At 44.2% G+C, this 12,167-nt stretch overlaps 2 protein-coding genes across 3 annotated transcripts in view; both read right to left on the bottom strand.

Moving 5' to 3' along the window:
* LOC310679704 (complement factor H-like) overlaps positions 1 to 12,167 on the bottom strand; it is a 36,770-nt gene that overhangs the window by 2,253 nt on the left and 22,350 nt on the right. For both annotated transcript variants that reach the window (XM_083445289.1, XM_083445288.1), the window contains exons 12-16: positions 11,442 to 11,618; positions 9,909 to 10,085; positions 7,432 to 7,608; positions 4,186 to 4,362; positions 1,311 to 1,493 (exon numbers count right to left, since the gene is read on the bottom strand). In XM_083445289.1, coding sequence (XP_083301415.1) covers positions 1,311 to 1,493; positions 4,186 to 4,362; positions 7,432 to 7,608; positions 9,909 to 10,085; positions 11,442 to 11,618 — 891 coding nt within the window. The remainder of the gene's footprint in view (positions 1 to 1,310; positions 1,494 to 4,185; positions 4,363 to 7,431; positions 7,609 to 9,908; positions 10,086 to 11,441; positions 11,619 to 12,167) is intronic.
* The window catches only part of LOC310679727 (complement factor H-related protein 5-like), a 50,507-nt gene that overhangs the window by 16,010 nt on the left and 22,330 nt on the right, over positions 1 to 12,167 (bottom strand). The gene's annotated exons all lie outside the window — the stretch shown is intronic.

Raw genomic sequence — 12,167 nt, 5'->3', positions numbered from 1 at the left:
CTTCTGGCAAATGAATGAATGAATGAATGAATGAATGAATGAATGAATAAATAAATAAATAAATAGCAATTTGAATATTTTCCCCATTAAAACCAATTGGAAGTCACAAGCTTTAGATTTTCTGAGTTGAGATTCAGCCAATGTGAAGAAACCATCAGTAGCAGTCCACATTTAATTGGGTGCTTTCTGAATTGGGGTCTAATACCAATATTATTATACTTTATATAGCAGTATGTGGCTGTTGTCATGGTAGCTATGAGGTCCCTTGAGTCAGTCCAGACTATGCAGCTTCAGCATGTAAATGAAGTCTCCAAGCACAAATATCGCAAGGGCTGTCACATGGGAGAGGGAACAAGCTAATGTTTTCCTGTTCTGGCTCAAACCAATGGCTTCATGGATGCTGAGATTCCTGCATTGCAGGGGCTTAAACTAGATGACCCTTGGGGTCACTTTCAACTCTATGATTCTATGAAGTGCTTGGGGATTCTCCAGTACATCTCCCCAGATCATCTCCACTAGCTTAAACAGAGAGGCTGGTGAACATCAGATCGAACAGTACACCAACAGGACCCCTGTTTTGTGTCTCTGGCCCAACAGCAGGAACAACTCAACCCTGGCTCCCAGGGGGATTGGCTTCCTGGAGAGGAAGATAGCAGGTCAGCCCCCTCATCCATGATCAAGTCATGGAGGAATGTTTTATTGAGGCCTATCAGGGCATTCAGTAACAGCAGAACAAGATGTGAGGGTTGCCTGTAATGACAGCCCAAATTTTGTCAGAAGATGCAACAACCGTAAGATATCTCCTGTCGCTTCGCCTGATCTGGGGTAAAGAACAATATGGTCTCCACAAGTGGTTATTGTTAATGTTCTTCTTAAACTACTGATTTTTGTCCAAAACATTACAACGTGAAGTTTGAAGGCTCATTATAGATGTGATTAACCTTAAGGCCCATCTAATAGCTTGTTGATGCAGCTGTTTGCAGGAAGAGGCACTGAGGGGAATTTGAATTCACTGCTGTGAGGAAAGTGGAAAGTCAGTGTCTGGGAGGAAAACCTTGCAAAGGCAAAGACCCACATGGCTGCCTATTATCAGTAAAGGTGGCTCACTTTGCTTCATGAGAGAACTACCTGTAGTTCATGGGAGGAGCTGGGATGGAGGGTAACTAAAAGTGTGTAGTAAAGCAAAAACACATATAGAACAATGCCAACTGCTGACACCACACTGGTGCCACTAGGTCACAGGTTTTTGAATTTATTGAATATCCTTCAATAGAACAGAAAAAGCAAAGATTTAGAGAAATGTCCTGTACCTGTGCATGTTGGTATATCTGTCCAATGCCCATTGACACATTCTACATATTGAATTCCTCGTGGTTTGTGGAAAGTTTCGCATTTATACTGTACATATGCCCCTGGCATATATTCTGAATTTGGCAGGCCCAGAAATTCTCCATTTTCAATAGGAGGTGGAGGACCACATTTTCCTGCAGCATCTGTGGTGATGCATTGAAACAGAAAAAGGAATCTATTACATGGCAGTTATTAGGATTACACATATGGCTGTGCACACAAGCATTTCTATAATTCAGCTTCTACATCAGGAAAAAAGAAAAGTATCATGCATAGATTTACCGTATTTTTCATCCTATAGGACGCACTTTTTCCCTTCCAAAAATGAAGGGGAAATGTGTGTGCGTCCTATGGGGCGAATGCAGGCTTTTGCTGAAGCCTGGAGAGCGAGGGGGGTCGGTGCGCACCGACCCCTCTCGCTCCCCAGGCTTCAGGAAGCTATCCGCTAGCATGGGAGACGCAGCTCTCCCACGGCTAGCGGAGAGCTTGCCTGCACCCAGAAGCTTGGGGAGCGCTGAGCTCAGCACGCCCCAAGCTTCGGGCTTCGTGTAGCCCTCCGCTAGCCGTGGGAGAGCCGTGCGACTTCGCACAGCTCTCCCACGGCTTGCGGATAGCAGCCTGTTCTGGGGGCTGGGGTCGGGGGAAGCTCAGGCTTCCCCCATCCCAGCCCCACACCTGGGGGGGGGAATAATTTTTTTTCTTTATTTCCCCCCAAAAAAACTAGGTGCGTCCTATGGGCAGGTGCCTCCTATAGGGCAAAAAATATGGTAATTTAAAAAGGGGGAAAAGTTTTAATATACGTTTTATTGAGCTATGTATATCTGCTTGGTGAAATAATCAGTGAACAAATTGTCTTTCTAATGTCTCTTCAAGTGTGGCTGACATTCTATCAGCACCTCCTTAGTTGGTCAAACAGACCAATCATTAAAACAACTAGAACCTATTTTGACATGGATGGGATCTCATTGGGAGGAGGCGGCGGCAGTCCTCTGAATTTTGCTCAGCTCTTCACTATCAAAATTTATCATATTCTGCTGTTTTTGGAAATCTCTTTCAGTATCTTGCAAGTGTCTATTTGTAAAAATTGATCCTGCAGAAGCATAAAAGTCTATAAAATGCTGGTGCCTGAATATCTTGTGCTTCCATAAACACCTCTGTTAGTTTTCTCCTTTCTGCCTCTGATGTCTGGAACTCCTGCCCCAAACATGCAACTTGGGGGTAGCCAGTGTGATGCTATCTAGATGTTGCTGGACTACAGCTCCAGTCAGTCCCAGAATGGTGAATGGTCAGGGGAGTTACAGTCCATCAACATCTTGAAGCACTAAGTTTGCTGCAGTTGAATGGGGGTAATTCCACTGGTTCTAAAACCGCCTTTCCCATGAAGCGTTTGGCTTTCTGCTTAGCATTGTCTGAAGTGGGATGGCATGAGGCAGGGTGCGCCCCATCATTTTGGGCAGACATATTTGAAGATGACCTATTCATCTCTCTCTTTCTTGCCTTGTCCCCGTCCAGATTTTGTCCTCCATGTCGGTTTTCCAAAGCCATCCCGTTAGGTACTGTGAAAAGCACAGTAGATGAATCTTTAGTCTCATCCAGTATTGTGTTTATGTTCCTACCTCTCCAGTCTACTAAAGTTCAGTTTGTAAGCTCTTTCAGGAATGGACCTGTTCTTATTTTTCTGCATGGTCTCCTCTCCACCCCCACTCTTATGCTTTAAAGCACCTTATGCATTGATGGTGTAAAAACCATAATATTATTCTTACTTATGAGGTTATAAGGGTTAGCCAAATGGTGGAACGAATGTCTATATGATCCACAACACATATAACAACACAACTCTCACCACCTCAAATGGCATACTTCAAGGTACACAGGCAGCTCCCAGTCATCTAGAGCTGAGTAATTCAGCTGAACAATTGACTCAACAATTTCCTAGAGAACAAGTGGGCACGTGTGTGTCTTGAGAATGCATCGTACTATAAATTCTACTTGAATTTATAATAGAAAGGTTGAGATATCTCAGTTCTTCTGTACTTATTACAGTTCAAGGGACGCTGGCTACTAGTGCTGGAAGAGACAAAAATGCTTCTAGTCTATCCTTTGCTATGGATCACAGTCATCTGGGAGGGAGACTGGAAACAGATCGGCATAGTCTAGCTCAACATGTGCCACAAACAGATGAATAGCTCAAATTGATTTAAATAAGCATCACAAGCCACCTTGTGCTGTGGAAGACCAATTTGGTCTGCATGGATTTCTTCCCAATCACAATCATGATGATTGGTCAATGAAGGAAAACTACCACCTCCAACTACTGAGTGATCCCATAGGAATCTCCATCAGGCCCATTCTAGATGAAGCTTGTTGGTTTTCCCATAGTATACACTTCAGTCTTGACTTCCTCTGGTATATTCCTCATAGCCCAGAGATTAGCAGAAGGTAAATAATAAATGACAGTCCAAGACTATGCAAGAATCCGCACAGTGCAAAATTTAACATACAACTTTATTTTTTTTAAAGGAAGGATGTTATATTCCTCTCTTTTAGAATACAGTGGTACCTCTGGTCACAAACTTAATTCATTCCAGTGGTCCATTCTTAACCTGAAACTGTTCTTAACCTGAGGTACCACTTTAGCTAATGGGGCCTTCCGCTGCTGCCACACTGCCACTGCCACTGCCACCACCACGCAATTTCTCTTCTCATCCTGAGGAAAAGTTCAAAAACCCAAGGTACTACTTCTGGGTTAGCGGAGTCTGTAACCTGAAGTGTCTGTAACCCGAGATGTCTGTAACCCGAGGTACCACTGTATTTTTAAAATTGGACACCAAATACCTATGCATCTTGGTGATTCTGTCCATTCTTTGTTCACACACTTTACTGTAAAATCTCCAAGAAGGCTGTATCCTTGGTGACAGCGATAGCGCACCTTCTCAAGAGGCAAGTACCTTTGCTTGAGAGCAGTCGTAATCTGACCATTAGAAACCCGGGGTGGGGGAGGGCATGTTACATCTGAAATGATAGAGAAAACTTCAGTCCTTGAAAATGCATTCTGTTCCCACAAAACAGCACCTACCAGTTTGTTCCAACATTCTGAGAGTGGACAAAAGATGTCATAAGAGAGGATACTGTCCTAACTGTGAGAATTGCTGGTCTCCAACCCCCATCGAGGGTGTAGGCTCCTATCTACCCAGCTGTAACCATAAACACATGGACTTAGGAAAGAGCCCTGTTTGACGCAGAGTAAACCTGCACTGGGGGAAGCTGAGTAAAGAGCACATGCTTGTGGGGTTGCAACCTCAAGCCTGCTATTTGCATAGCTGTCAAGTGTCCCTTACTTGAAGGGACAGTCCTGTATTCCAGCGCCATGTCTCGCTGCTGTCCCTTATTGATGGATGTCCCTTAAATGATGTCCCTTAAATTTCAAAGGAAGCAGCTCCTCTCCCTCCCTCCCTGCCGGCCAGGGAGGAGGGAGGCTCCAACTGTGTTGCTTGGCTGTGTTGCTCACCCAATAAAAAGTTTAAGAACGACTGAGAGGTGGAGCTTGCATGCCTTGTGTGTGGCTAGTTAATGCAAGTTGAGGGGGTTTTTGAATGCTGGACACCATTTTGTTGCACGTGCTGCTGCAGACTTTGCAGTGCAAAGCCAGTCTGGGGAGCCATCTTAAGTTGAGGCTGCATAGGCCTTGTGGTGCATGGGATCCAGATTCTATTCAGTTGAACCTCTGTTTACAAAGTTGGTTGGACAGCGTTCTCCAGTGTTCTACCAGCATGAGTTTGACCAGACTGCAGGAGGACAGGAAGACTGGAGTGCCTGGAACAGGTGAGCTGCAGGTCACTTATTTTGGCTGCTGGCCCCTTATTTTCAAGACTGCTGGTCCCTTATTTTCAAATCTGTAAGTTGACAGCTATGGCTATTTGCAACCCCAGTGCTGTCATTCTTAGCTATAAAAGTTAGAGGTCAAAAGTGGGTGCTTTCTGTTATGTATTCAGTGGTCTGTGTTTACCTGAGCTTGAGTCTAGACTAAGAATTCTGAGCCCCTATGTTCTGATTCGATACATGATATCCAATCACAGAACCTTTCAGGATTTAGGCCTCTGCCATTGGTCTTTAAACTCTGAGTCATAATTCACAGCTTGGAATTTTAGGCAGCCAATCACGTTGGGAGTGGGAGTGGCCCAGGCCTTCAGAAATGTACATAAGCAGTTCCTTTGCCCCTGTTGTCCAGTTCCGTTAGTTCAATAAAGGTTCTTGTTGTTATCACTGTGTCTTGCCTCATAGGAAACCACCTTTTGTAAATGAGTCCAGGAAGAAAAGTCCCTGAAAATGGCAGCTGCATTGGGTCATTTAAGGGTACGTCAAGGTGCATATGGCAACTCTTCTTCCCTGCTGCCTGGAACACAAAAAGCACTAAGGTCCACCTAGATCAATTTTATCTGTGTCAGGGATCCTGTGGCCCTCCAGATGTTGTTGGACTACAGCTCCCATCATCCCCAGCCAGCAAGATTGATGGTCAGAGATGATGGGAAGTGCAACATCGGGGGGGCACAAGTTCCCCATCCCTGGTCCATATGGACTGGTAGAGGCTCTCCAGGAGTTCAGGCAGTGGTTTGTCCTAGCCTCCACCTGGAGATGCCAGGGATTGAATGTGGCGCATTGCGCATACAAAACCCGTCTTCGATCCCTGCTAGTACATTGCAATATTGAAATTCTCCTATACAATTCAAGTCTTCTTTGAGCCCAAAATGCACAGTCTGAGAGGCAGTTTCCATGCTCTATTGCTGCCCTTCCCCATCTGAGGCTGACTGGAAAGAGGCATGTCTTAACACTGGGATACCATTCTTGTGGGATGTAAACAGGAGCAGTCAATGACAACATTCCTAGAGTGCACGTTAGAACATGGGGAGGGATGTCTGTCCAGCAAGCAGGTAAACTTCCTGGGGACGGACTTCCTCCGCATGTGACCAGAGGTAGGTGTGGCCTCACCTGTGCAGGTAATGACAAAAGCACAGGGCAGGCAGCATCTCTCTCTCTCTCTGCCATCTTCCTTCGATGAGGAAACATCTAAGGATGCTCTCTTGGCTCTCAGCCAAGAGAGGACTAAGGGACTATCTTCCATAAGATAGATTCTGAGTGTATTTTACCTTTTTAAGTCTGTGTGCCTTCTGGGATCATATTGTGAACAGAACGTGAGTAAACTCTTTTATACTTTTATGAAGACTGTGTTGTGTCTTGTATTTTAAGAGGGAACAAAAGGGGAAATTACCAGAGTAATTATTATAGAGGTTCTAGCGAACCTGTGCAAGCGTTACCGTTACGAACTTAAAGGGGAATGTCTATAAACTCTGCTGATATTTTGGGAACTTGTTAGCACAAGTTGGATAAGGATATAATTAGTCAATATATCCTCTCCTGCACCCCAGAACATTCCCACAATTCTATCATGCAGTATTTCCCCGTGCAGAGGCAAAATTGCCAGCCTTCAGAGGAGGGCACACGGAAAACAGGGACTCACACAGGTGGATAATTCTCCTTGTTAGGACTTTAAAAATAAACTTATTTGGCTGTAACAGTAAAGCGTGCCTCCAGTTTTAACTCAAAAATAAAATATCTGCCTTGGCCACCAGGCATTTTGTAATCTCTTTCCAGTTTCTTCCACTTCCTTTTTCACATTTATATTTGGCACACAGAAGGAAGATCAGGAACCCAGTATACCTGAAGGAGCATCTCCACACCCATCGTTCTGCTCGGACACTGAGGTCCAGCTCTGAGGGCCTTGTGGCAATTCCCTCACAGCGAGATGTGATGTTACAGGGAACCAGGCAGAGGGCCTTCTCAGTCGTGGCACCCGCCCTGTGGAATGCCCTCCCATCAGATGTCAAGGAAATAAACAGCTACCTGACTTTTAGAAGGCATCTGAAGACAGCCCTGTTTAGGGAAGTTTTTAAGGATTGATGCTTTTATTTTGTTTTTAGATATCTTGTAAGCCACCCAGAGTAGCTGGGGAAATCCAGCCAGATAGGTGAGGTATAAATAATAAAAAATATCATCATCATCATCATCTGCAATGCCAGGTCTTACCTACACATGTCGGTGGTTGTGACCACTCTTTATTTTGACATGTTACATTAGGCGATCCAGAGATTTCAAAACCTTCATGACACTGATAATGCACTTCGTGCTCAGGCAGATAGATCTCTGCTGTCCCCGCCACAATTTCAGCACTGGCAACTGCAGGGGGCTCTCCGCAGATTGCATCTACATGGGAAGAGGAAACCAACAAATAAACTTTTCCTCCACAAATTGTCCTTTCTGCATAATAGATACCCATCATTCTTTTTTAAAAAGAATACCAGAACCTAATGTGAACAAACACAAAGATAAGAGTGCAAGAGCTTAATGCAAGCAAACCTTGCTTACAGACAGGGTCACCAACTTCTCAAAAACATTGCAGGGGCCCCATGCAACACCCTGTTGTCACATGTGCAACATCACACAGAGCTGGGCAGTGGAGCCAAATGAGGCTGCAGCACGACCCCAGCAGCAGGTGGACCCCATCCTCCACAGCCAGCTGCCGTGCAAGGGAAAGAGGTAAAGGGACCCCTGACCGTTAGGTCCAGTCGCAGACGACTCTGGGGTTGCGGTGCTCATCTCGCTTCCTGGCTGAGGGAGCTGGCATACAGCTTCCAGGTCATGTGGCCAGCATGACTAAGCTGCTTCTGGCGAACCAGAGCAGCGCACAGAAACACCGTTTACCTTCCCGCTGGAGCAGTACCTATTTATCTACTTGCACTTTGACGTGCTTTCAGACTGCTAGGTTGGCAGGAGCAGGGACCGAGCAATAGGAGCTAATATTGGCAGAGTGGGGATCTACATTCCTCTCTGCAATGCTTTGAGATTGGAGATGGGAGATGGAGGAGGAGTCAGGAGGTTGCCCTCTGGGGAATGATGGAAGGTTGGAGTATCACTGCTGTTTGCCCTCTCTGTTTGTGAGGCATGGGAGGGAAGCAAAGAAGGAGCTGTTGCCCCCACCATCACTTGCAACAGCGTTCACACCAACAGAGAGGATTTGCCAGAATGAATCTTGCCAAGGAACTAGTGCTGGCAGTAAGAGCCTTCATCCAAAAAGTTGCTGTTTTCAGTTTTTTAACGTTATATAGATTTCCCAGCAAGATTCCAACCCGAAAAGAGGTTATGTGTGTGCTGTGGGCCCACTTCTTCCTGGGAGGTACAGTACGATGGGACACACTGCTTGCAGGGACTGCTCAGATACTGATACAAATAAAAGGGTACCCTAGGGCAGCAGGAAGGCTGCACTAGAAGGACCCGTGATGTTGATCAGAAGCTCTCTTTTCTCCAAGCGTAGGAGTGGCTGACCGCTTCTCTGATTTGTCAGAGAACGTTCTGCATCTAGTAGCATTCACATAAATCGGAAGCTGTCTTTTCTCACAAATACCCATTCATTGCTGAATCGGAGCAAACAGCAATCCACAGAAAAGCTCTCAGATAAGGAGCTTTAAAGCTTGGAGCTCTGCCTAGAAAGTGCAGCATGAAAGGTCAGTGTGGGTGAGCCCAGATTCTTGCCTGATCAATACAGTGGTACCTTGATTTAAGAACAGCTTAGTTTATGAACAAATTGGAAATAGAATGCTGCAAACCTGGAAGTAGGTGTTTTGGTTTATGAACTTTGCCTTGGAAGCTGAACATGTTCTGCTTCCTGTTGAGTGTGTTCTGTTTGTAAATTGAGTCCCCCACTGCTAATCAGAGGCTTCCTGTTGAGTCCCGAGCACCCACACAATACAGAGGTGACATTTGGAGCTTTTGTTTTTGCTATATTTCTGCGTTTTTGTTTATGTGGCTTTTACATTTTTTTGACTGTGACTTGTTCTTAGTTTTATGGGACTGACTTGTGACTGTGGCTTGTGACTTTGTTTTTGTGACTGTGGCTTCTGCCTTCATTTTTGTGACTGCGTGGAACCCAGTACAGCTACTGGTTGATTGTGTGACTGCAGAAATGGATAAAAGCCCCCCATCCAAACAATGACTATCATCAATGTGCGTAAGGATTTTTTTTTTAAAAAATTATCATCTACAATACTGTCTTATTTATTTTATAGTACAGTACATTGATTATTGCCTTCATTTTATGGATCAATGGTCTCGTTAGATAGTAAAATTCATGTTAAATTGCTGTTTTACGGGTTGTTTTTCATCGTATGGAACAGATTAATCCATTTCCCATTACTTTCTATGGGAAAGCACACCTTGGTTTAAGAACACTTTGGTTTAAGAACGGACTTCCAGAACGGATTAAGTTTGTAAACCGATGTAGCACTGTATTGCCAATGCTGATCAGCAGAACTCTCCAAGTTATCACCAGAGTTCATTCCAAGCCTTTCTACCCCAGATCATTTTAACTGGAGATGTAAAGGATTTAAGCAGAATCACATTTCTGAGCCTAAACATCTACAGAGATGTTCAAACCAGTGCTTGAATTGCTCTGTTCCCAGAAGCAAACTACCTTTAGAATTGTTACCCAGGCAAAACATGCAACATACATTCACAGGTTGAAGCTTCCGACCACTTTCCTTTGTGGCATGTAATATTCCATGGTCCTTCTGTAGCATAACCTGGTGCACAGTTGAAAGGTAATAGGTCCCCAGACTCATAGCGATTTTTTATTAATCCTTCATATGCAGCATCAGTGAGTCTGGGGGGCTCCCCGCACGACTTTTCTGAGAAGATAATACAAATGAAAATATGATTCCCAAAAAATGTCACCATACCTGTGTCTGGATTTCCCTACTAAAATACTGAACAAAGCTGCATTTCAAAGGCTGAAGGGAGTTGTGTGTTGTTGGTTGCTTCCCCCCCAAGAGTGAAATATGAAGGCAGGCAGAAAGTGAGCAGAGGGATAAGTAATCAGAGAACTTCACAATGGGTTAAATGCTGAAGAACATAAATATTACCAGGAAAGAAAACAGATGGTTTAGTAATTTAATATGTCTGCTATGGCCACTCTACCGAATTTAGATACATGTTTAAGTCTGGCCAGGTCCTTAGTCCAGAGGTTTTCAAACTTTAATACCACCTTCCTAATTGCCTGCTCTCAAGTTTCAATTTGACTCCCAAAGAAATCCTAAATATTGAGGGATTCTGGAGTCACAACCTAAAGCACATTCTCAGTTTAAGCAGGGCAGTGGCTATACCCAGTGCTTTTTTTCCTGGGGTACGCATACTCCTAAACATTTTGTGAATCTTTGTACTTTTGTCCATTTACTGTATTTATTTTCCCCAATCTGAACTATAAAATGGTGATTTTCTTGAGTCAATATGAGAGTGCCCCTAAACATTATCTTAGAAAATAAGCACTGGCTGTATCTGTTGAGTTTTGCCACTGCCCCACATAATCTTACAGTGGAGCCCATAATACACATTATGCCTTTTGCTGCTGTGCATTACAGGGGAAAACCAGTAAATGTGGATCAGGTTCTATCGATCAAGTTTTCTTTCACAGACACTTGTCTGTTCTGACTAGGGATGGTAAGCCAGTAAAACAGCGTCTCACTGAGAAGCCCCTGAAAAGTTTCTGAGACATTCAAGTGCTGCCCAAAACCAAAAGCAAGGCCATGGTTGAAATATTAAAGCAACAAAATGTTAGACTGCAAGTTGAATTACCCTCAATTCTGCAAGAGGGAGAATATTTCAAAACTCTGTATGTTTGCTGGTTGGCAGGACACTTCAAGTGAGGCAGTGTCACAATTTCTATAGGTTTGGCAAAATGTCTTCCATGCATAGTCTTGATGGAATAAGACTAAAGTCTCATTGAAAGCTCTTCATTGCATATATAGTTACCCCTCCACTTTTGAATGGAAGCTGAGGTCCAGCTCAGAGAGTCTAGGAAATAAACAACTATCTGACTTTTAGAAGACATCTGAAGGCAGCTCTGTTTAGGGAAGTTTTTAATGTTTGATGTTTTATTGTGTTTTTAATATTCTGTTGAGAGCTGCCCAGAGCAGATGGGGAAACACAGCCAGATGGGTGGAGTGTAAATAATAAATTATTATTATATCATAAGCATATTTTCTTACCTCTGCAAGTTGGCGGTGGGGACCACTCCCTATTTTCGCATGTTGAAGTACTTGATTCCCCAAGTTCAAAACCTTCATGGCAATGATACTCCACACTTTCACCAGAAAGATACTTTCTCTGGGATCTATTATTTACCTCACCATGGGCAATTGCAGGGGGGTCTCCACATCCTGAATCTGGAAAGGGAGTTAGATAACATGCGGTCTTCATGAATACAGTGAAATGGCATAAAAACATTTCCAGAGTGTTCTATATGCAGAACTGCTCCCTCCTTTTTCATCTGGTAGAAAGTTTCAGAGGCAGCCAATTCAAAGTCGGTTTGCGTGTGGAGGTCCCCAAGCCACCCCTCAAAATAATTCACAAATCACACATAATTTTTGTTTAAGGTTTTTGGCATAATTTTGGCCACAACTTTATTAAAATACATAATCTGTGAGTGGTTGCTTAGGCATTGGTTATGACTATCTGTCCCCCTGCCTGGGACAGAACCGACTTTCCGAACTCCCTCGGGAGCCAGTGAAGGGAAAACAATATTGGGGATCAGTTGAGCTGAGTGACAGTCCCTCACCACTCACCCAACCAGCTCCCCAAGGCTTGCCGGCCCTGGTCCCATTTCAGGGATTGGACGAAATTGTGGCAAGCCCCAGGATTCCTTTAATACCACCCTTCCACACCACCATTGGAGGGGAAGGCACAGCCTATCCTTACCCCTCCGCCACCAATTT

Source organism: Podarcis tiliguerta (genome assembly GCF_965153285.1).
Source record: "Podarcis tiliguerta genome assembly, chromosome: 6".
NCBI classification, from domain to species: Eukaryota; Metazoa; Chordata; class Lepidosauria; order Squamata; family Lacertidae; genus Podarcis; species Podarcis tiliguerta.
The sequence above is the reverse complement of the archived record's forward strand: the minus strand, read 5'-3'. Positions and strand labels throughout refer to the sequence as shown.